General features: G+C 44.0%; 4 protein-coding genes across 8 annotated transcripts; 1 reads left to right on the top strand and 3 right to left on the bottom strand.

Moving 5' to 3' along the window:
* Window positions 1-863: 863 nt before the first annotated feature.
* Window positions 864-2,601, bottom strand: LOC141044449 (uncharacterized). Its single transcript, XM_024540203.3, has 4 exons — window positions 2,080-2,601; window positions 1,838-1,887; window positions 1,477-1,711; window positions 864-1,297 (listed from the first exon to the last, which is right to left on the bottom strand). Exons 1-4 carry the CDS (start codon window positions 2,599-2,601, stop codon window positions 1,211-1,213), a joined length of 894 nt encoding a protein of 297 aa, XP_024395971.2. The 3' UTR covers window positions 864-1,210.
* On the bottom strand, window positions 2,488-8,567 carry LOC112292070 (uncharacterized). The gene is made up of 15 exons (XM_024540204.3): window positions 8,495-8,567; window positions 7,360-8,112; window positions 6,834-7,260; window positions 6,441-6,615; window positions 5,935-6,131; window positions 5,715-5,815; window positions 5,390-5,553; window positions 4,985-5,185; window positions 4,726-4,791; window positions 4,269-4,405; window positions 3,958-4,034; window positions 3,584-3,822; window positions 3,148-3,321; window positions 2,762-2,920; window positions 2,488-2,628 (listed from the first exon to the last, which is right to left on the bottom strand). Exons 2-15 carry the CDS (start codon window positions 7,934-7,936, stop codon window positions 2,617-2,619), a joined length of 2,706 nt encoding a protein of 901 aa, XP_024395972.1. The 5' UTR covers window positions 7,937-8,112; window positions 8,495-8,567; the 3' UTR covers window positions 2,488-2,616.
* Window positions 8,568-12,139: 3,572 nt separating this feature from the next.
* Window positions 12,140-17,322, top strand: LOC112292331 (DNA excision repair protein CSB). 3 transcript variants are annotated; one of them, XM_024540675.3, is made up of 7 exons: window positions 12,140-12,493; window positions 12,849-13,430; window positions 13,632-14,028; window positions 14,151-15,685; window positions 15,881-16,345; window positions 16,512-16,887; window positions 17,000-17,322. In XM_024540675.3, exons 1-7 carry the CDS (start codon window positions 12,362-12,364, stop codon window positions 17,302-17,304), a joined length of 3,792 nt encoding a protein of 1,263 aa, XP_024396443.1. In that variant the 5' UTR covers window positions 12,140-12,361; the 3' UTR covers window positions 17,305-17,322. The 3 variants fall into 3 exon arrangements, with proteins under 3 accessions (XP_024396443.1, XP_024396444.1, XP_090112726.1); XM_024540676.3 differs by having other exon boundaries at window positions 12,849-13,476; XM_090256600.1 differs by lacking the exon at window positions 12,140-12,493 and having other exon boundaries at window positions 13,307-13,430; window positions 13,657-14,028.
* Window positions 17,323-17,834: 512 nt separating this feature from the next.
* On the bottom strand, window positions 17,835-22,155 carry LOC112292332 (molybdenum cofactor sulfurase). 3 transcript variants are annotated; one of them, XM_024540680.2, is made up of 5 exons: window positions 21,869-22,026; window positions 21,012-21,749; window positions 20,029-20,817; window positions 19,656-19,922; window positions 17,835-19,520 (listed from the first exon to the last, which is right to left on the bottom strand). In XM_024540680.2, the coding sequence occupies exons 2-5, from the start codon at window positions 21,081-21,083 to the stop codon at window positions 18,510-18,512; spliced, it is 2,139 nt and encodes a 712-aa protein (XP_024396448.1). In that variant the 5' UTR covers window positions 21,084-21,749; window positions 21,869-22,026; the 3' UTR covers window positions 17,835-18,509. The 3 variants fall into 3 exon arrangements, with proteins under 3 accessions (XP_024396448.1, XP_090112727.1, XP_024396450.1); XM_090256601.1 differs by having other exon boundaries at window positions 20,989-21,749; window positions 21,869-21,983; XM_024540682.2 differs by lacking the exon at window positions 21,012-21,749 and having other exon boundaries at window positions 21,869-22,155.

The raw sequence follows: 22,155 nt of genomic DNA, 5'->3' as shown, positions 1-22,155 counted from the left end.
GCGGGTCAAGGAAGTGAGGAAAGGGGGCCTGGATCCAGGCCGGGGAAAGGAAGAGAAAGAGGGACTGGGACCCATGCCAGGACAAGAGAAAAGGAATCCGGATGAGGCAATCAGAAGCCTTAGTGTGTATGGAATTAATGAGTGTGCTTGAGTGTGCTTATAGCAAATTGGGGTGTGCTTGTGGCTCGAACCCAAAAAAAATTGTATAACTATGACAATTATGTTTTTTTTTTTTTTTTTTTTTTTTTTTTTGTTAATTTAGATTTTGAAGAACAACAATTTGTTTACTACTACTTAAAGGAAACCACCTCTACGTGTTGAAAAGAACCTCTGTACCTCATAACCCGGCTTTCAAACATTGGAACATCTATTAAAATATGGATTACATCTCTCACTTGTTGTTTCTTGTTTCTTGGTAGGATCGTACTCTAGTTAATTACTGCAAAGAAACAGTAATTCACCTAATATTATGGGTTTCAACCGCCATTCAAACTTGTAGTTCAACGTATATTGTCTGCAAATGGGACACTATGTGTCACACAATGTCTCCGACATGACCAAAATCTTTGTCTCGATTTTGGGTAATTTTGCTGTGGGGGTCGTTGAAAAAAAGTTTATAAATATTAAAATAAATGCATAATCTATTTGTCTCTGAAAGATATGCCAACTACGAAAATATTAAATGGAGAGGAAAACACTAGAAAAATCCTCCTACAGAGACCGCCAACAACATTCTAAATATGTGAGAATATGTGTGTAAGCATATATATAAGTATTTATGTACACGAATCGCGGAATTTACTACTATACCTGTAATAAAAGAAACATGTGCTCAACCATATAAACATCACAGAACATCACGATGGATAAGAAACCATTGCATAACGTTTTCAGAACCTCCACAAAAATCTTGATTTAGAAAACACTGCTAGTCTATTAACACTATCATGTGCAGCACACAAACCAGGAGATGCATGTGGGAGAGGTGAACGATCAGGTCTAGGGCACTTAGAAACAGTTGGGCACAGAGCTTGATCAACCCTGACTAGTCTGCTACCGATTCTAAACAATCTAGACTTGCAGATGCTGACCCTGCAAGTAAAGAACTAACAGTGCAAATGTAGGTCTGCAAGGTACTACGCAAGAGCAAACCACTGGTGTGTCTCATTATACCACGCTACCAAGTCGGTGAACAACACAATGCTAGTTCTTAACTTTGGTTGATATCAGAGCCGGTAGAACTTTGCGAAGAGATGAGAGCCAGGTGCTTCTCCACGTCGATTCCCGTACCTGAAATCTGTTGACAAGTTGCACGCAGGGTGTGTTAACTGCCGAAGAGCAACCAGGACAAGATTCATCATGTTTTGAATCTTAGTGAAAGCCCCATGTGAGATAATTCACAGACAGTTGACGGGAATCACACGGTGCCGCATAGATGATAGATTTGTTGAATGAGTAGCAGTGGTGAGATTATACCTGCTGGTGAATGACGGCAAGAGCTGCATCACGATCTAGAATCCGGCTGACTTTGATGCGATGACCATTTAGGGGGACGAACAAAAGAATGTCACTACCGACAACTACGATTTGTCGTATGTTGTCGAATGTGAGAAATGACGAGCACCATCTTTCGCTCGGAACCCCCGGATACTTGACGAAGCAGACACGCTTTGGCGTTACGTAGAATAACCCAGGAATGATTCCAGACAACCTGCTCCAATTTCGGAAAACCACCCCACTTTAGACAATGTATGTAGGCATCACCTGCCGAAGGTGGCATTAAATGGTTATGTAGGGAAAACAATACCCTTCTACTATGATGGCTGAGCTATATTACCTGCATGAAGACGTTGCTAACGTCTTCTCTCTTCCAAGTTTGAGCTCGATCTGGAATAAATGCTATCTTTGAATTAGAACACTCTACTTTAGAAGTATATGACTCGTACTTCGACAGGATCATATCCCAAGTATCGACAAAAAAATTGGAACTTTTCGACTATATTGTGATCGTACCTGACAGTAACACGTGGCAAGTTGACATTAAAACTTCTATGACCATGAAAGTTAAACAAAACGAACCTGCATGTATTTGGAATTAGCAGTTGAGCTATGAGACAGTACTAAATCTCTGGATTTACGATCACTGTAGCTCTTCAAGATTGAAAGATAATCAAGGACATGAAGCTGAGTGTCTGCTCTGGGCCCCGCCATAATGAAACCATTTGCAGCTTTACGGGATTTAGCTGGTGACTTCGCTGGGGATTTGGAGGGTGATTTTGTCTGGCTCAGGAGTCGGTAAACGTTATTGGTGCGTTGAGCCTCGGTATTGTTTCTTGGAGAAATAATCCTTCCGGGCTCTGATCTGCGCCGGTAAGTTTTCCATGCTTCTGAAAACACATCACGTAGTTTTTGAGGTTCCATTGAACGACAAGCCAAAATCTTGTGCAGTCGAGTGGATCCTTCCTTTGAGGAGAGAGGGGTTCTAAGTTGCACAGCACGGAAGTGTTTGTGAAGGGCGTCGTTAACCTTTCCAAGCTTCGGATACTGCACTTCGGTGATAGGTTCATGATCGTTATCGAGATTGAGTACCATCCCTTCCATGCACCACGACAGCGCTCATGGTAAGTTCTGCAAACGTAGGTGGTGAGCTGGCTGCCCATGCAGGATACCTCATTTTCGCTCTTAGAATCTGTAAACAGTTTACATAAACTCGGTCTAGCTTTCCTATACAAACCCCCAAGGTAAAATCAATGAGACTTACTCTTAAAAACTGCTCCATCAACTCAGGATACAGTGATAAACGCAAGACCTTCACCTCGTGGTCCAAAGCTTTAACCAACGGCAGCTGTGGCTCGATTGGGTAAGTTTCCTCATCACACTCTGCAACATCTTCCTTCAGAAGAAAGTATTTGAATTTACCCTGCACACAGGAAAATTAAAAATCAGACATTTGTACACGAACGAGTGGCTGGACTCATCTCAGTTTTGTCACTTGGCGAAGGAAACTCGCAGTAGAGCAATGCACAGCAGCATTAATTCTGAGATATTGGTTCAAGTAATGCTACATAATGATGTAGTATTGAATATTGTATCGAATGTCGAGGATCACACAAAATATCTGTAAAGAAATGGTTCTGGTTGCCTCACCTGTGTGCTTTCCAAAGCTGCAGTAATAAGCTCAGTGAGGGTCTGTTGCACTAAGTTCTCCAACTTTGAAAACCCGTTAAGGAATTCGGGATTTAAGCTACTACTCTGCCACTTCGTCATAAGAACGGATTTCAACTTCCGTTGTTCTTCGAGAACTGCACTGACGTTGTTCATCTGCACGCAGAGAAATTTTCTTTAGCTTCTTTGTAACTACTACGAGGTCTCTCAACGAAGAAAACAGGGTTTCATGAGACTTTTTCAGCCTTGATGACCACCAGATATTTTGATGTCCGATAACAGAAATAAATTAAAAATAAGTTCTGATCATCTAAATGAACCAAAGAGAATTTAAGCATATGGTTCTAGAGCAAGATAATGGGCATGAGGGTTATGAAAGGTTTCGCTCAAATTCACGAAGAAATAAGATAAGTCTTACCTGAATAGATACTGCTCTCGGCCAACCAAGAGAATTAGACACATGAGGACCGTTGCCGTGATCTTTACTGACGTCTATGAGTAGTCCTTGTAAACAGTGCTTTTCAACTGCGTCAACGTATGCATGAATGCATTTGCATAAAGCATCCACCATCATGTACATGTTTTCATTCTTGACTAAAAATGACGTTAGCCGCACTGCTACGTCATCAACCACTTGGCCAACCATCGTATACAAATCTGCTTCCAATAATACATTCAGAACGATAAATCTCTTTCTTAGAAATCATAATCATATATAATTCCTAAGTATCAAAGAAAGGTGATGCGTGGGAATAAATACATTCTCAGAAAGAAACTCTCGGAGAAGCATACCAATAACGGAGATGGAGATTAAGGGCTGAGTGCTCAGCGGTTCCCAAGATTCTCTGCAAACTGCTGAGTCCACCAAACTGCAAATTGCCATAGTAACCTATCAATTCTCAAAACGACGATAATTAGGACAGCCGCGAACTTGACAAAAGCGACACTCACATTTCTGGGTTATAGAACATTTCGGGTTGGTTGGAACTGTGCTTCAGGCTTCTATTCACGAAACTTGACAGAGATAGGGCAGGGTTCAGTATAGAAATAGCTAGATGCTGGTTGGAGAAGCAATTGGAAAAGATACGCTTGAGTACACTTACTGTGTCATGCGAGATGCAAGTGAGCCTATCCAATGCTCAAGGTGATTTGTGAAGAGGTCCTCTATGCCAAAATCCTGGGCTTTAAGTCCAAGTTTTTCAACATCCCCCCGGAGTAGAATAAACTCATTCAACAATTCCTGAACAAAAGAATGCGAGTACAGAGCCAGTTACACTAGGTTCATGAAAAATCCTGCTACAATTCTCTCAACACCACCATATGTAAACCGGACACGGCAACCACTATATTCCGAAAAGCTCTGCTCTAAACCACAATCAAACTGTCTTGCAGCTCCGTGCTACTGGTATATGTTGTAACTGAAAGATTGTAGCTCCTACCCAAACGCACAATACATACAGATACTCGGCGTCCAAATCATGCAGCGACGTCCATGCAACATTAAAGATTTAAAACAGTTGCTAGAAGCGCATCTGGCTTGGATGGATGATCAAAGTTTACCTCATGTTGTTTGAATAGGGTCCATGGAGAGCTCTCTTTCATATAAGAGGAGATGTAGTGACACACCTACACCTCAATACAGTCATTCGTTAAGTAGACATGCCTTTCGGTACTCCGTTTCCAGCTCTAATATCGATGCAGTCACTGCAGCCTAGAGTATCTATTGTAACTACTGTTCGATTAAAGGGAATGCTACAAAATTACATTAGTTAATGACGAGGACGAAGGAATTTGATTTGATTTGTTGGAGGGTGCATACCAATCTGTAGTAAACGGGAGCCGTAACTTGAGGTAAACTGAACCCATTTGGGAATGCTTTTGTGTATGTCGTAACCTGCTCTGCAAGATCAGAGCGAACCAGCTTCACTGCTTCCAACATCGATTCGGCAGTTAACTCTTCCAATTTTCTGCCATCCTTATTTATAAAGAAATGCTGATATACACGCCTTTCACAAGAATCCTGAATGGTCCCAAATGTACTGTAATTAACACTGTAATCCACTATTGCAGGTAGAATTCCTCACTTCAACGCATTCTCGTCAGGAAACACCACAAAAGTTTCATAAATAGAAACGAAAGATTGTGGACATGAACAACTTGAAGTTGTTACACGTGGAACTGTGTAATTGTTAACATGCAAGCTGAAAGTTTATCCAGATAATACCTGTATGAAGCTCTTGAGAGGTATGAAGATTTTCACAGGATCTGGATCCCATCTTAACACGAGCCCGAGTGGTTCTATGAGTTTTGAAATCACCTCCTTCGACCTACTTCCGGGAAATAAAGACTGAAACTGTTCAATAGCTTTGACGACTGGCTTCATAAGTGCTATCAAAACAAAGGTCCACAGAGAACAGGTCGTTAGTAAGACTATTCAGCTTGGAGTAACGTCAGATATTCCAAGTGGAGTTTGTCGGGACGAATTTGTCGGGACAAACTCCAACTCCGAGTCAAGTTTCAGAATGGGCGGCACTGAGTTTATACGCTACCTTCATTTTCAGCATGGAAGGACAAGCGCACTAAATTGTCATACGCAGTCTCTATATCCTCCACGGGAGACATCAACAAAAGCTTGTTTGAGGGTGCATCCCTGCACATGCGACCAGCTAGTATCAAGCACTTACCTCTTCATAAAACTAGAGAGAATATAAACATTCTTCCACAAGTAGAATCGCAACTTTTGTTTTAAATCGAGGAGTTGCATTGTACCTGTAGAATCGTTCACAGGAACACGTGAACTGAAGTTGCAAGGTGCTCATTTCTTGCTTTCCTCTCTCGTCTGCAAGCACGTAAGATGTTGCAGGGGTCTGCCCTTGAACACCGCCATGAGCAAGACCCTGTGATTCAATGTGATTGAATGAAATGATCACCTGCCCAAGGAAAATATCTCCACTCCAAGGCGCGACCTGAGACGATACACAAACACAGTCAGCCAATTTTCTTCGGTCATGTAGGAGTTCCTCTGTCTCAATTTTCTTTAGAGCCGCCAAGGATTCGCTGAAAGAGGTTGTGTTCGTTGAACACCACCACTCCGACACATGAACAGTAGAGAAATAATGGTCTCGCAAAAAGTTAGTTCATTGTTTAAACTTTACACATCTCCCACACATTATTTTCCAGGTGGCCACTGGAGAATACACCAACGACGGAATGGACTTGGTAGATGCCGTTGTTTCAACGTGCTTTTTGTCGCTTCCAAACTAATATGGAAGTACCTTCTTCCTCCTTGAGGTACTTTGCCTTTTGAAGATACCGCGGATGTTGGTCAATTTACTATTCTCTATGACAACCTCCGGTTGTGGCTGTGGTTTCGGCCGTGAAGCGAATTCTTCACTCCTAACTACCAAGTCAGACTTCTCCCAAACTTCGATCAAGATCCTCTCCTGCAAACTGTGAAGTCCTAAATCAGATCCTTCCGAATCAAGCTTGGTATCCACTATTGATCCTTGCAAAGTTCCAAAGAATAAAAATAATGACCAAAATCTGAACCCATGTGCGCAATCTCAGTCTTCTGTACCAAAACCCAAACCCCGTGTAGCATCACTTTTTAGAGCAGGCAAACAAACAAAATACTTGCACTCATAGCCAAGATTAGATAGAAGTAGAACCTGCAAATCGGAATCCAGGGCGACTGAGAATTCCACTCAGCATCCTCTACGCAGCTCACAACCTCACTGAAATAAGCCGGGGTCCTTTCAACGGTATCATCTTCAGTCTCCACCGGCGAGGGCATGGTCCCAAGTCTAGAAGGCAGAATTGTGACAGAGCAGTACACATGTCTCTCAACCACCTTCTTCTTAAGCATTGATGCAGCACATTTGGGAAAAGTCTCCAGCTTCAATCCTTCCCCCGAGAGAATCTTCACCTGGACACCGCCAGAGAAGGTGGGAAGGTTGCCGAAGAGGTCGACAAGGTTAGAGAGAATCTGTAGCTCTTTCATTTTCCAGCTCTGGTACACAACTGGATCACTGAATTGGGTCGGAGGAACGAGGGCAACTTTGTCTTTCATCAGGGTTTCCAACTTTAGCTGCAATTCTGTATCGCCAATCCGTGATCAAAGTTAGACAAGTTGAAGCAAAACAGCTATGATATATCTTTCTCCTGAGAGAATGCATTTGACATGTTACGACGTACCAGCTCTTCGGTATTGAGCCACTTTGAGAGCGCGGGATTCGGCTTTCGAGTACACGGAGGGCTGGATAGTGAAGACCTTCTTCACAACTTCTGCGGTTTGCATGCACTCCTCCAGAGCTTCCCCAGGCCCTCTTGGAGCAAAGACATAGCGCAGGACCACTTCACAGAACCGTGGATTTCTAGATTGCCGCTCCTCGAATACCTCTGGAGCAATGTCAGGAAGATCTAAAATCTGGCTTCGAATTAGACCGGTAAGCTCTGAAATTGGATAAACTTCAACGTTGTTCTGCGAAACTCTGTCCAGTTGCCTCACAGTTCCAGGTACAATAGTTACCTCCTTCATGCGGCCTGTTGCTGCATGCGCTAACTGTATGGTGGAGGTTGTAGGTTCCAGCTTGCCGTGTATGTCATGGAAAGCGGGGAGCTCTAGAGTCTCGAAGACGCTCACGGGTACGTTATCTGTATCAAACAAGTAAGATGAGGGAGTAGCGACGTCATGGTGGCCGGCCTCAGGATTACTTCCCACTAGCACTCGCTCTGCCTCCATTGCTGTGGCGTCAGTGAGAGACGCCATCATAGAGATAACACTCTGTTGAGCTGATACAACGGCGACGTAAGAGCTGTCTTCACATTGTAACAATGGATCCTCACAGTAGAACAGCGAAACCAGGATAAGAGTGAAACATGGAATGACGTAGATAAGTCTCGTGCACCACAAGACGCTACGATTCAACTCCTGTCTCTTATTAACACCTAGAGATCGTGAGCACATTCCAATAAGTCCATGTGAGAAATTAGGAGAAAAATAGAAGTCCTAGACCATGAGCGGAGGTTGGTATGATTAGTGAGAAATGAATTAACAAGGGCCCATTCTCCGTTTTAACTTCCATGGGACCTTCGCGAGCCCCAAGCTACCGCATCCCAGCTCTGTACAAATCTGAGTAGTAGTGCTTGGGTCCAGACTTGGAATAGTTGCCAGCACTACGAGGTAGATGAGGACAACCGGCATTCAACGCAATGCACAAAGATCGAGATAAAGGGAACAGGTCGCTTAGGGATTGCTACCGTTAGACGGACATTAAAAAAAATTGGGTGACCGAAACATAATGCAGTTGACTCATTCTAACACGTTCACCTTGTGATGTGTGAAACAAGTTTTCAAAGACAAATGCCGTGAGATCAGAAAGCTCCAGTGGGCAGAAGACAACTTAGACCTGCAAGGATAGATGATATTCACTGCATTGAAATCCACGCTGTCGCTAAGAGATCGGAAAGAAGAAGGCAACTCAAGGTAAGGAACGATTCTATGGCGCAATTGTGGCGTAAGAGGGTCAAAAGGAGCTCGTGGTGATGACAAATCTGGTTTTCCTACAGAATTATGATGATCCACAAACATCACAAATGCTCCAATACCGAACTCGCATTGACCAGAAAGTACACGAATCTCAGAACGACTCATTGAAAGGTGCAGTAATTTCGGGTAAGGCTTTCGAGAAAGCAGTAAACAGGTAAGAGAGGGAGGATGGTCAATGCTAGACCTAGATATTAGAAGAAAATTGCATTAACAAAGGACACTGAGAATTCCCCGACGCTTGAGAAATTGCAACATACCACGGCATTACTTGCGTGACCAATTCTTCACCCGTTCTAATGCGACGATCTCACGCTAGTTAAACTTGAAAATTCGACAGCCTTGTGGGCGACGCGGCATCACAGCCCTGCGTGAAATTGGTTTAAAAACATTCCACCGTGACACCCAGCAAAGTACGGCGCTGCCAAACATTGAAACAACGATGAGATTAAGCCACAGTGCAAGAAGTGAGGTCATCACTCAGCCAAGGACTCCCCTACCCTTGAAGCCCTCTGGAGTTTCAACAGACTACCTTTCCTTGATACTATCTGCAAGCAGACGCCATCCCCAACCGATCACTGCGACATCATGACAGGTTCATAACATCCATTTTTCTTACTAAGCACCCATCAAGCTCACAACCTGTGCTATCACTCCCCTTGACTAAAACGACAAGCATCCCAACCCAGTCAGCCTCCCTCCTGCCTCCGATTCTACATTCTAAGCTTCACAAAGCAAAGTAAAACAATGAACTCTTATAATGTATTCGATCACTTATCTCTTCCAGCTCTTGCGCATAGTAACTCACGACCATGTTCAGAAACTTAAAGTCCTCTATCAAAATCTTCTCTAGGGGGGCAAAAAAAATGGAAAGGAAAAAGACAGTAAATAAAATACTATATGAATGGGCGGCTCTCAGGTTAATCATAATGACTGGAAGTCCAAACGGCACCTTTAAAAAGCTCTACTTCACAAAAAGTTACAGGCGCGAAGCTCATTTACTGAACTCCATCAAGAGACGCACTTCCAGCAATTAAAAGAGGCGCCCAGTGTTTATTAGCCGCCGCAGGGCTTATTTACTTAGCTTCACCACCATTTTGTACACCAGTAGATTTATACAAAAGCCATGGACCTGAGCTCGGACAATAGCTAAAGTTAGTGGCGATGCGGGCGATTGTGGCGCAGCGGGTGAGTTTGGATGACTCAGGTGCCAGTGAGGAGGCGCAAGGATACGGAGCTAGAGAGGAGTTGTGTCAGAGCTGGTGACGGCTGGGTCAGGGCCACAGCCCAAACACTCTTTTATCAACAACTACAAGCCTCGCTGCTAGTCTGATGCAATCAGCCGACTTCTCTCCAAGGATTCAATCCCCCAGCGTGATCCACTGCCGGATGACTCCGTGCTCATAACCTGGAATAGATTAGGTCTCCTAGCCTGAGATTTCGAAACCAGTAGCCGCAGTGAAGCATTCATGGTCAAAGCTTCTGAAGTTTCACTCAGTTTTGGGTAAAATCGATACCCTGGTTCCTCAACTTGGGAGGAAATATGGCCCTCTAAGACATGGGTAAGTAACGGAAGCTGATGATTTGTGTAAATTTGTGTGTGTGTGTGTGTTCGATGAAGCGTGGTTTTTGTTAGAGCTGTCTTCACCGCGATTGTTTCTAAAGCTGTTCCTGCTGCAGGTTCCATGCACTAGATCTTCATGGAGTCACACCGGACCCAGCAGAGATCACCCATTCGTGTCCACAGTGAACAATCACACTACTTAACTGTGTCTGTAAAAGTTTTGGCGGAGTTCTTTTCAAACCACACATGAGGTGCTTTTAATTTATTGTTCAGTGGATTTCCATTGTTGTCCTTCTAGATGTTGTGAAGTTTTTAATAATTGGGTACGTAAATGCGATCGATGTGTGAGTAGCGAAGGATGGATGCTGAATGCTGTACAATGTACTTATAATATTTACTTCAGAAGATTTAGAGATTTGTTTTGGAGAGTTAAGTTCGTCTTTTCCTGTGTCAGTAATGTATTTCTAAAGATTTTTTTATGAAGAGGGCTCTCTTTTGTTGGAAGGTTCTCTGAATTGTTCTTCAATCCAATTTCCTACTTTGATTTCCCCTAATGAAATTTAAGTCATTCACTATTAGGTCAATTTATGGAAATCTAATTATTATTATTATTATTTCAATGCTCGACAATAAAAGTGTTAAAGCAATCAATGCTTTCCATAAAGGTGAGACTATGATGACCAACATTGAAGCCTACTTTGGGTTATTTTCCTTGTTTTGTTTTATTTTGTTTGTTTGTTTGTTTGTTTTTTAAAGTTGCAGTTCTAAAAAGCTGCTAAATTATGTTTTCGATTTCTTATTTTAATGTGTTGCTGAAACAATATATTAAATACATAATTAAGAAAATCTTCTAAAATAATGATCACAGCTATTTCATAAGCATTAGTTGGATGGAATTTACTAAATTGAAACTCTAAAATTAATCTATCTCAATGCAACTTTGAATAGAGATTTTTAAAAATTAAGTATTTTTAAATTGATTTGTTAAAGACTTTATATTTTTTCTTAATTTACATACAATATTTTTTCTAAGCATTTTTCTTAATATGTCTTACTGGTTTATCACATGTAATTATGATCATTCTTAATGGCATTCTTAATTCCATATCTATGTACAAAGACCAATTAGATTTTTTATTGAAGAATAACGATATAAATTTTTAAAAGGAAGGAAAAAACACTCAAAACAGAAATAAGGAAAAGAAAATAAAAATAACACACTTACTCATACACAAGCATTGGCCAAAATGTATACTTCGGTTTTAACTTTTGTAAACTAAAGTCTCAACAAGGGTTCATGTAAGATGTCCATGAAGCAAAAAAGCAACAACTAGAATTGACATGGAATCCACAAGAAATAACTCTAATACCTAAAATAGGAAATATTTCATAACTAAAAATTCTTGTAAACGTAAATAAAAAAATAATCCAGCTAATTAATTCACAAAAAAAAATTCCTGATAGTTCACATAAAATTGAGAACATTAATCACTATTGATAACCGAGCCAACGCCCTCCTGAAGCCTACGTAGAATATTTGAGCATCAGATACCCGGTTAATACCCGGAATAGGGTGTGCATCTTTTATGGGAAAGCCAAGTTCTCCACAGAGCAGCTGACGAGTTTTCTTTGAGGGGGGGGGCTCCACTTTCTGGTCAATCAAACCTCCACATCACCCCCATCTTTCCATCATCTTTAACCAGCGCGTCGGTTGCCGATTTCATTGCACAAAGCAGCGCCATCTTTCCACATCCCATCTTTCCATCCACCATCTTCAACAGCTCAAGGGAGTGTTTTTCTTTCTGGGCGCCTGCGTTGGACACCTTCACTTGCAGCTCGCCTTCACTTAGAAGCTAACACCGCCTCAAGCTGTAACGACGGTCTTTTTACTCTTCTTGAGGCAGAGTTGATCTTGGAGTTGATTGACAATGTTGCATGAAGTGGGATTTGCCATGAGGGAAATTAAGTGTTTCTGCTTTGCAGTGATCTGTCGTGGCAAATGCGTTTCGCCGGGTGCTTGCTATGGTGTTTAGTGGAAACTTGGCGGTTGCGTGATAGTTTTGTCCAGTTTGTTGCGGTTTCCTGACATGGGTAGAGGCGATTCGATGTCTGGAGTGGTGGTGGGTTCTCAGGAAGCGCAAGATGATGCGGCGCTTCTGTCCACTTTGGGCGTCACTGCTGCCAATCCCGATGACATCGAGCGCACGTTGCTAGCCCAGGTGGGTTTTGGTTTCAGAAGTATTTGGGCTTGGTTTTGATTTTTTTTGTTTGTTTGTTTTTTGTTTTTTGTTTTTGTTTTTGTTTTTTTGTTTTTTTTTTATGTGTGTGTGTGTGTAATTAGGTTTTTGGGTGAGTTCAGCAGGGAGATGTTGTGTTTCGAGGGCTTCAAACAAGAAGAGATTAGCAGAAGTGACATTTGTATTACTGAGTGTTGTGCGTGTCTTGGCGGAGGGGGGTTGTAGTTGAGCTGCGATGAATTTGGAATTGCTTGATTTGAAACTTGATTTGAAGGCATTCTAGGGTGTGTAGAGATGAGAATTTTGAAATGTGCATGTGTTTTATGTGGTGAAACAGGTGAAGGAAAAGGCTCGTGAGAGCCAGAAAAATTTCGTGAATCTCGATGAAGAGGGGGAAGCAGAGGAACAGGATGACTATGGCGAAGATTCCCATACAGTTCTCCGACACCGCTTGCAGAAGCAGTTGGTGGCATTGGATCGGGAGATTGAGGCTGTTGCCGATGGAGCACAGGCCTTTCAAACCACAGTGGATGAGGCAGCAGCCGAGACCTCCGGAATTGATAGAGATGAGGAGCAGATGTTGGAAGAGAAGGAAGATGAAAATTCTGGTGGTGCCGTCCTAAGAGGCGCCGCTCTGCACCATGCTCTAGCTAAGGATCGGCTGAAGAGTTTGCTGAAGAAGAAAAAAGATATTAGAGCCCAGCTTAGAGCTTTGAGCAAACAGGAACAGGAGGATGCAGATGTCATACGAACCCTCGTTAAAGACACATCTCTGGTTGTGAATGCGAAAGGAAAGGGGAAGAAGAAAGTGGATATGGAGGCGGCTCCATCACCGAACCCTGTGAAGAAGGCGGTTTCCTTCATTGAGGACGATGACTTTGGTGCGGCGTTGGATGCTGCATCAGGATTGATGGAAACTGTAAGCATTTTAACGGTTTGAAAATGGAAGAAGAGGTTTAACTCAGGTGAATTGAATCTAATTCTGTCAGACAGCATTTGAGGCTTGAACATTGCGCATGTATTTCACCGTCACAAACTTCTCAATGATGATATTGGCTTCGCTTGTGTCAATCATTCTGTAAAGTTTAAGAATGAGTTAGCATCATATCTTGTATGGCAGGAACGTGACAGGCTGATCCGCACAGGTATGCTCACACCATTCGATAAGGTGAAAGGTTTTGAGCGCAAGGTCCACAGAGTTCCGAAGGCTGAAAGTGAAGATGAGCTTCGCGCTAGACAAGCTGCCGCTAACTTGGCGTCATCCCTGGCTGCCTCTGCTATGTTCAGGCCTACGAGCAGATTGCTAGATGCTTCTGAACTTCCAAGTCAGGAGCCTCCAATGCGAGAATTTCGACGGTTGCGAACACCTTTGAAAACAGTCCGTCCAGAATCTGAGGAATGTCAACGTCAAGCTAAAAAGAAAAGCGACAAGAGACCGAAGCGGCCACAAGTTGATAAGAAGTGGAGAAAGAGGCCCGACGAGAGTGACGAAGATTTCGTGGTGGATGAAGAGGATGGTAAGCTCGTAGCTTTGTGATTATTGCATTTAGCATTTAGCTAAGTGGATGTCTTGGATCGGTTGGAGGGTTGGAGAAACTCTTGCTGGTGTTCTTGACTTGAATTATGTTCGCATGTGAAGAGAGCTGGAGTGAAGGTGAAGAAGGTCGTCCAAAAAAACGCTCCAGGCGAAGCAAAGCTATGCCGAAGCAAGACCCTGAGGATGAAGCCTCAGCTGAAGAGGAGGGCCTAAATGAAGACGATGTGGTACTCGATGGTGGGCTGAGGATACCTGCTAAAATTTATAATAAGCTCTTCGACTATCAAAAGACTGGAGTGAAATGGCTGTGGGAGCTGCATTGCCAAAAAGCAGGAGGTATTATCGGGGATGAAATGGGCTTGGGAAAAACTATTCAAGTCTTGGTATTTCTAGCAGGTTTACATAATAGTGGAATGTATACCCCTAGCATTGTCGTTTGTCCTGTGACGCTCCTCCGCCAGTGGAAGCGAGAAGCAAAGAAGTGGTATCCTGCTTTCAACGTTGAGATTCTCCACGATTCCGCTGTTGCATCGCAGAAAAGCAGCAATAAGAAGAAACGCAAGCCTAAGCGAGGTTCTGACGAGGAGTTTGATGAGGAAGAATCTGATTACAGCGAAAACGAACAGGAGAAGCCTGTGAAAGTGAAGAAGGATAGGTGGGATGGTATGATCGACAGGGTGGTCGATTCTTCAGATGGCATTATTCTGACGACATATGAACAACTGCGCATCGTCAGGGATAAGTTATTGGACATCAATTGGGGCTATGCCATCCTGGATGAGGGGCATCGCATAAGAAATCCTGATGCAGGGACCACTTTGATATGCAAGCAGTTGCAAACAGTTCATCGAATCATCATGACGGGCGCTCCTATACAGAATAGACTTACGGAATTGTGGTCTCTCTTTGACTTTGTGTTTCCGGGGAAGCTTGGGGTTTTGCCAGTATTCCAGGCCCAGTTCTCGTTACCTATAGCAATTGGTGGCTATTCCAATGCCACTCCACTTCAGGTGTCAACTGCTTATCGATGTGCTGTTGTTCTTCGTGATTTGATAATGCCATATTTACTGCGGCGGATGAAGTCAGATGTTGATGCTCATCTTCCAAAGAAGACTGAGCATGTTTTGTTCTGTAGTTTAACAAAGGACCAGCGGTCAGCCTATCGTGCATTTCTTGCCAGTTCTGAGGTGGAGCAGATATTTGATGGCAATCGGAATTCTCTTTTTGGAATCGATATCTTGAGGAAGATTTGTAATCACCCCGATCTCTTGGAGAGGGAACACAGTGCCGGGCATCCTGATTATGGAAACATTGAGCGCAGTGGAAAGCTGAAAGTACTTGCGCAAGTCTTGGAGTTATGGAAAACTCAAGGCCATAGAGTGCTTCTCTTTACGCAAACACAGCAAATGCTGGATATTGTCGAGAACTACGTTACTTCGAAGGGGTACGTATATCGTAGAATGGACGGGAATACCCCAGTCAAGCAGCGAATGCAATTGATAGATGAGTTCAATGAAGGTGATCATGTATTTATCTTTATACTGACCACCAAGGTGGGAGGCCTTGGAACAAACTTAATTGGAGCCAATCGTGTGGTTATCTTTGATCCCGATTGGAACCCTTCGACAGATATGCAGGTATATGTTCTTGATCTTCTCGGGTATTGATGTTTTTGATGCAACGACTGTGGCAGCTATGCTTTCCTGATTGGGGATTATCCAATACAAGATATAAGACTCACAGGATACCATTAAATTGTTGCACAACATTGATTGTTCTTGACAAATCGACGCATGAATTTGCAAGCAGTTGATTTGATAAGTGTTGTGCAGGCCCGGGAACGCGCTTGGCGTATAGGACAAAAGAAGGAAGTAGTTATTTACCGGCTGATTACTCGGGGGACTATTGAAGAGAAAGTCTACCACCGGCAGATTTACAAGCATTTTCTAACGAATAAGATTCTCCGTGACCCACAACAGCGCCGCTTTTTTAAGGCGAGGGACATGCGAGATCTCTTCACACTGCAAGAAGAGAATGCTGCAACAGAAACTTCTACTCTCTTTGCAGAAGTTGGTGGTAGCATCCAGCTGGAGGATGAAGAGAGTGAGAACGTGGGCAAAGATGTGCAAGACTCAGGAAGTAATAGAAGGCAGAGAGGGACGAAAAAGGACTCACAAGAGGAGGCGTTGAATAAGCACAGACCGGAACAGGATAACAGTCATAACTCAGAAGATGGAGAACCACAAGAAGAGGAGTCGAGAATATTGAAAAACCTTTTTGATGCGAATGGCATTCATGTAAGTATGCCTCAAAGCTCTTTCATCATGATTTTGATTTTTACCATACAATGAGTGGTTAGTCATTGGAGATGGTCGGATCATAAGTAGATTCCGAATGTCTGCTGACTAGATACGCACTGATTCTCTTATCATGTTATTTCTGCTACATCCGTACGTGAAACAGTCAGCTATGGATCATGATGCAATACTTGGAATACACGAATCTGAGAGGGTCATGATTGATCACGAAGCAAGCCGAGTTGCTGAGCGAGCAGCGCTTGCATTACAGCAATCACGGAGGTTGCGTAGTGCGGACAATGTTTCCGTGCCTACATGGACTGGCCGTTCAGGGGTCGCTGGTGCTCCTGCCACTGTGCGACAAAGGTTTGGTTCTACTGCGAATGCACGCTTGGTTGCATCTTCATCACAAGGTCAAACAAGATCCGAGGAAAGTGGTAATCAGCCTGCAATTGGGATTTCTGCGGGTTCTTCTGCTGGCAGGGCTTTCACCTCTGCTGACCTACTTGCCAGAGTTCGAGAAAGAAAACTCGATACTCCAGGTGAGTCATCCACCTTGCAAGATTTTTTTCTTTCAACCATTTCTATGTTTCAGAACGAAGTATGACGTTATGTTAAAAGATTAACTAACATAATTCTCTATGTAAATTCCAGGTACAAGTGGGAGCGTACCCAATGCAAGTCCTAGTACTAGACCTACTACAAGTAGACCACCTTCTGGTCCAGGAAGAAATGGAGAAATACCAGTACAACCAGAAGTTCTTATTCGACAGTTGTGCACTTTTATTCAAAGGGAAGGTGGGAGTGTGGCATCTTCCCACGTCGTTAACCAGTTTAGAGACCGTATTTCGAGTCGTGATGTGCCCCTGTTTCGGCAGCTTTTAAAACAGATAGCAGTTCTGCAGAAAGGATCGCTGGAGTCAAAGTGGGTTTTGAAACCAGAATACCAAGAACGTTGAGAACCTTTTGCCACATTACTTCATCTCTTCGCGTGGTTGTCTATTTGTTCCCTATCCGTTTTACCATGTGATGTTTGTACTCTTAAACACACCCCTATTATCTGCACCTTAACTTCACTCACTGCAAGTCTGAGCAGTACGATTAATCCTCACCAAGTAGTAAATTTCCAAATTTGTGTCAGGATATGTTAATATTACTTTACAGTAATAATCATGTTCATATTATAATAATTCTTGTCTACATTGAGAAAAACTTTTCCACGATTAGATTTTTCAGACAATATGGTGAAATCGTAACCAACTAACTTTTTGATGCTTTTTTGTAAATTTGGATAATACTTACCATCTTTTGGTTATTTAGGATCATTCCAAACCAACTTCCTTTTGAAAAGTACTATTCCACCTCTAAATCAACATTGATAGGTGTTTCCTTTCTACCCTGTGTTTAATGTCCATGGATGAACATTCATATGCTCAAACTGCATCATGCGCACTTTTGCTGACAAAAACGAAGTCAGGAGAATCCGAACAACAGTGAAAGGACTGGTGCCACCATAGCAGTAACACTTTCTGTTGAATTATCGGGGATAATTGTTGCATTTCTCAAGCACATGAGACCAAAAAGTGTGAGAAAACTCTACGAAAATGTCACACTACCTCAGACACTGCAAGTAACCACTGTTAGTCATAATTAATGTTTTGCCAACCTCACTGCTGCAACGATGTTTCCCGATCTGACCCCAATCAAGCAGGAGTTTTGGTGCTGCGGAATCAACCAGCGTCAAGTCTACAAATCTGACCCACTTCTTACCTGTAAAAATGTTGGCTATGAAAAGATGAGCGAAAAAGATAAAAAAGATTGTTCTACACTCGCATTAAATACCTGGAGATCTACGCCTTGTCATTGGCAAAATCGACGTCCCGCACTTCAACTTTTATAAAAACTGACTAATAAATTACAATTCCTGCACGCTGCGGGGAGCTCGTCGTCGGAGCTGTCAGTAAGCTCTAGCTGGGGTTGATCGAATTAACCCACAAACAATCAAGAGCTGGCTGCTTGACCAGAAGAAAGTTCATGCTTCTGGTGAGCGAGCCATCGTTAGCACTGCCGCTCAGATCTCACCGCAAACGTGAAGCAGGATGGATGAATGCAGAGTTGTGCCTGAGGCCGAGGTTCTTCATATCGATAATGGCTATATCATGCACTAGGTTGGACACCCTGACTGGTGATTCCTCTCTTCAACAAAGCCCATGGCTTCAGTAGCCAAGTACTCCTCGTCCCTGAACCTCGACAGGAACTGTACCAATCTGTAAACATCTGCAAAGTTGGAAACGGCGCCGAGAGAAGCTCGCACCGCCATGAACCCCCAATTCTCATCAATGATTCTGATATCATGCGACATCTCGTGCGGTGAGCCGCCCAACAGGTTCGACAAACCGGGGTTGTTGAAGTTGCCGACTGAAAGCTTGAAGTTGGACCTCGCAGCGAGCTTCCGAACGATGTCGGGTGGAAGAATGGTTCCTGAGAAATCGACTACGTTGAAGGAAACGATGCTGCCTCGGTCCTTCGTGGCGTGCGAGCCGTAAACTCGTATGAGATAGCGGGAGTCGTCGTCCTTGTGCCTCAGGGTGCGTAACCGCTGCACTAGCCATTGCACCAACGCGCGCACTCGTTTTTGGATGGCGGGTAATCCGATGCGGTCGAGCTGAATCAATCCCAAGTTCAACGCCGCAAACTGGAGGAGATTCATGGTGTTGTCGGCCGGGCACATGATGTGGCAAACTTCGCCTTCGTCTGCTGGCTTGTTGCGTAAGAAGTGCACCGCCCCTGAGGGGAAGGCCTGCACGCAAAACGACTCCCTCCGGACAAGAAGGAAGCCGAATCCGGAAGGGTAGCCTATCATGTGATGGAAAGACCCCACAACGAAATCTGGCTGATGGATCTCCAGGTCTATTGTGCCTGAGGGGAGAAGTGTGGTGGCGTCTATGCACACGTTCCATCCGTTCTGTTGAGCCTCCACAACCCAGCTGAGAGAGTGCTTCATCCCCGATAGATTCGATTGAGCAGGGTAGATGAAGAGCCCCCCGTTGCTGATGTTACGCCCTGCCTGACGCCGCAAGAGTTTGTGAAGGTCGTGGCTGTGAAAGCTGAGCTCCTTCTCCGTTACTGGCGCTAGAAACGGCCTTCCTCCCGCCCTGTAAGCTGATTTTATTACCTAAATTGGATTCCGTAACGTTCAAAGTAAGTGCCATGATTCTTATCGTTTAGCCTTTTCTGTTTCTTTTTTTTTTGTACTCACGACAAGCTACATAAGTTATAAGGACAAATTAGGGAAGGAAGTTTCTTTTACCCGACGAACAGCAGCGTGATTGTCTTGACACACAAGAAGAGGGCTACCTCTCTGGAAAGGATAAGACGCCGCAATTACTCGAAAGCTCTCTTGAAATCCAGCCGTAAAGATGATGGAGTAATGAGCTGAAGTTGTATTGAGCATCCTCAGCAACCGGTGTTGCGTGGCGGAAACGTGCATGAAGAGAGGGTTGTCTGAAGATGACGAGACAGACGCAGAGCCTAGACAAGGCCCTTCTTCCAGCAATGTTTTCATATGCTCTTCCACCTAACGAATAAAACAGAGAAATTGTGTGATCAATCAACACCACCGGAAGATTTTCAAGCAAAATAGGTCGCAGAGAGGTGATACGAGATTGAAGTGAAATCCCCACCTGAAAATTGGAGTACAGGGAGAAGCTCGCGTAATCGAGGTAGACTTGTTTTTGAAGGTCGAGCTTGGGGTACTGGTCCCGGCGCACATTGTCAACCAGCAGATGATTGAAATAATCTTCAAACTCTTCCAAGAAATCTTCCTCGGCGTCGTCATACGGAGGCAACACCGGCGGCCCGCTGTCAATCTCTTCCTCCGGCACTGAGGAGGATGTCCAGCTCCTCGTCGTTCCTCGCTCCAGTCCATCTGCCGCCCAGCTTTGCTTGGAGTGCGTATCCAAGCTCGTCCTTCTGCTCTCGACCATGTCTCTCTTGTACTCCCAACTCCCCCTCCGACTGACGGGAGTATCGTTGAAACTATCTACATCTTGGGAGCTCCACGACTTCTTGCTCGCTATGTTCGAGCCTTGCCTCCCGCTCTCAGGCTGCCTCCTCAAATCATACAACGGAGAGGTCTTTTTTGGATTCCGACTATCAGTGATTGGAGATAAGTCGTCATCGCTCAAAAAGCTCTCACTAGCTCCTCTGCCGAGATGGACTTCGCGCGGAGGCATAATGGGAAACAAACTCTCTGCGAAGGACACATTCTTCTCGGTGTCGATGTCGTAAGCCGCGTACCAGGGCGCTACAACGGGGATAGAATCAGGGCTCACTGCTTGTTTGTCGGATGGCAGTGGGTCGGGCTTGCGAGCTCTTAGCGATCGCGGAGGCGATTGAATTGGAGCTTTTCCATAGCCAGGGACATAGTGGCTGTTTTGATGCATAACTTCTTCATGAGTGTCGTGATCTCTCTGTCAAGTTCAGCAGACGGAAGGGTCAGAATTCATGTGCTAACTTCATCCCTCTCTCAGTTCTCTACAAAATTCCAAACATAATGATGATACTTGTTTTTCCGCACTTTTATGAACTTGCAATTAACCCCGGTAGCCTTAATTCCGTGTTTCTATGATCCTACGCTTTACCAGCAGTAAGGACAGGTCCATGCCTGAGGCGAGGCATGTCTTGAGCCTCGATCCTTAGACCGAAATTTCGAGAACTTGGAAAACATCGTGCTCATCTTTCTAAATCACTCCAGCCCTGTTTCCCTTACATCCAAGCCTGTTCTTGAGCGCATAAGTTTTTTTCTTTTTCTTTTTCCGAAACTGCTCTTCCGAAAGTAGCAAGGTCGCTGAATTCCCTGGTTTCTTAAAGATATTCCCTAAACCGATCACTTATATGTGGCTTGCAAATCAGCCGTGTAATAGCTCCGCTTTTCACCTCGCAATGAGTTCAATTTCTCGAACAAGACAGCTAAAACTTTCACTTGCGCCAAAGGGTTGATGATTGTATCCAAATTTTGTCCATATATCCCGGAATATAGACTCTATAACCCAAAACAGGACAAGTGGGTATAATACCAACAAAACACCTCAAAGCCTTTATCTCCTCGTCAACAACTAACAGAAATAGAAACACCTCCCGACATCAAAAGTCCGACGAGCAACACCGGAACCCTCTAACTTGGGAGCGCTACAGCAGGAGCCGTGTCACCGATACCCAATACACGGTCTGAAAGGGTTGGTAACCCAACAATTCCGTAATCAAAGCTGCAGCGTAGGTGGAAAACTCAGTGCGAACGCTGCAACGTCCGGCGGTCGGTGGCAGAATCTACAGCCGTGTGAAACCAGCCTGCCAGGTGAAACAGTCCTCGCAGCTTCCGACCACACAAACCCCCAGGAAACCACTGAACAATCAAAAGTCCCACTGTCAAGTCCCTTAGTCTCTCTGGGTTCCTCTAATCACTAGTCTGTCATGGAGAAGAACAGCTGTAAACAAGCTTCTTTCGACAGTGAAGTTCTTAACCTGGTAGCGTGTAGTGATTTGGGCATTCAGAAAATTCCAGAACCCGTATCAGTGACGTTTATTTCGTGTGTTCCACAGTTTGTATGACAACAGTCTGAAGGGATCCGGTGTGTGTGAGAGAGATCGAATGCTGAGACCCAAGTGCTGAAAATCGCCGCCGTAAACTCGGAGGCTATTGTAAGAAGTTTTCGCAATTTTTATATCGAAACTTGAAAGCTACTCAACATCAAAGGCCCACGCAGTGAAGGCAAGGAAGGAGTAGCCCAAGTTCGCAATCCCAGCTGCTC

This window comes from Physcomitrium patens, chromosome 15, assembly GCF_059467195.1.
Source record: "Physcomitrium patens ecotype Gransden chromosome 15, ASM5946719v1, whole genome shotgun sequence".
NCBI lineage: Eukaryota > Viridiplantae > Streptophyta > Bryopsida > Funariales > Funariaceae > Physcomitrium > Physcomitrium patens.
Note: the sequence above shows the minus strand (reverse complement) of the source record. Positions and strands in the feature narration are given on the sequence as shown.

Coding starts and splice junctions, on each gene's coding strand:
- LOC112292070 (XM_024540204.3), bottom strand. CDS start 7,936: ATGATGGCGTCTCTCACTGACGCCACAGCAATGGAGGCAGAGCGAGTG. Junction 6,616..6,833: donor CCCTGGATTCCGATTTGCAG/GTTCTACTTCTA, acceptor AGGACTTCACAG/TTTGCAGGAGAGGATCTTGA. Junction 3,322..3,583: donor CGAGAGCAGTATCTATTCAG/GTAAGACTTATC, acceptor CTCTGCGTGCAG/ATGAACAACGTCAGTGCAGT.
- LOC141044449 (XM_024540203.3), bottom strand. CDS start 2,601: ATGGAAGGGATGGTACTCAATCTCGATAACGATCATGAACCTATCACC. Junction 1,888..2,079: donor CTAATTCCAAATACATGCAG/GTTCGTTTTGTT, acceptor CATTTATTCCAG/ATCGAGCTCAAACTTGGAAG. Junction 1,712..1,837: donor TTAGCAACGTCTTCATGCAG/GTAATATAGCTC, acceptor AAATTGGAGCAG/GTTGTCTGGAATCATTCCTG.
- LOC112292332 (XM_024540680.2), bottom strand. CDS start 21,083: ATGAGCACGATGTTTTCCAAGTTCTCGAAATTTCGGTCTAAGGATCGA. Junction 20,818..21,011: donor CAAGACATGCCTCGCCTCAG/GCATGGACCTGT, acceptor TGAACTTGACAG/AGAGATCACGACACTCATGA. Junction 19,521..19,655: donor ATCACGCTGCTGTTCGTCGG/GTAAAAGAAACT, acceptor AATCCAATTTAG/GTAATAAAATCAGCTTACAG.
- LOC112292331 (XM_024540675.3), top strand. CDS start 12,362: ATGGGTAGAGGCGATTCGATGTCTGGAGTGGTGGTGGGTTCTCAGGAA. Junction 13,431..13,631: donor CATCAGGATTGATGGAAACT/GTAAGCATTTTA, acceptor CTTGTATGGCAG/GAACGTGACAGGCTGATCCG. Junction 14,029..14,150: donor CGTGGTGGATGAAGAGGATG/GTAAGCTCGTAG, acceptor TCGCATGTGAAG/AGAGCTGGAGTGAAGGTGAA.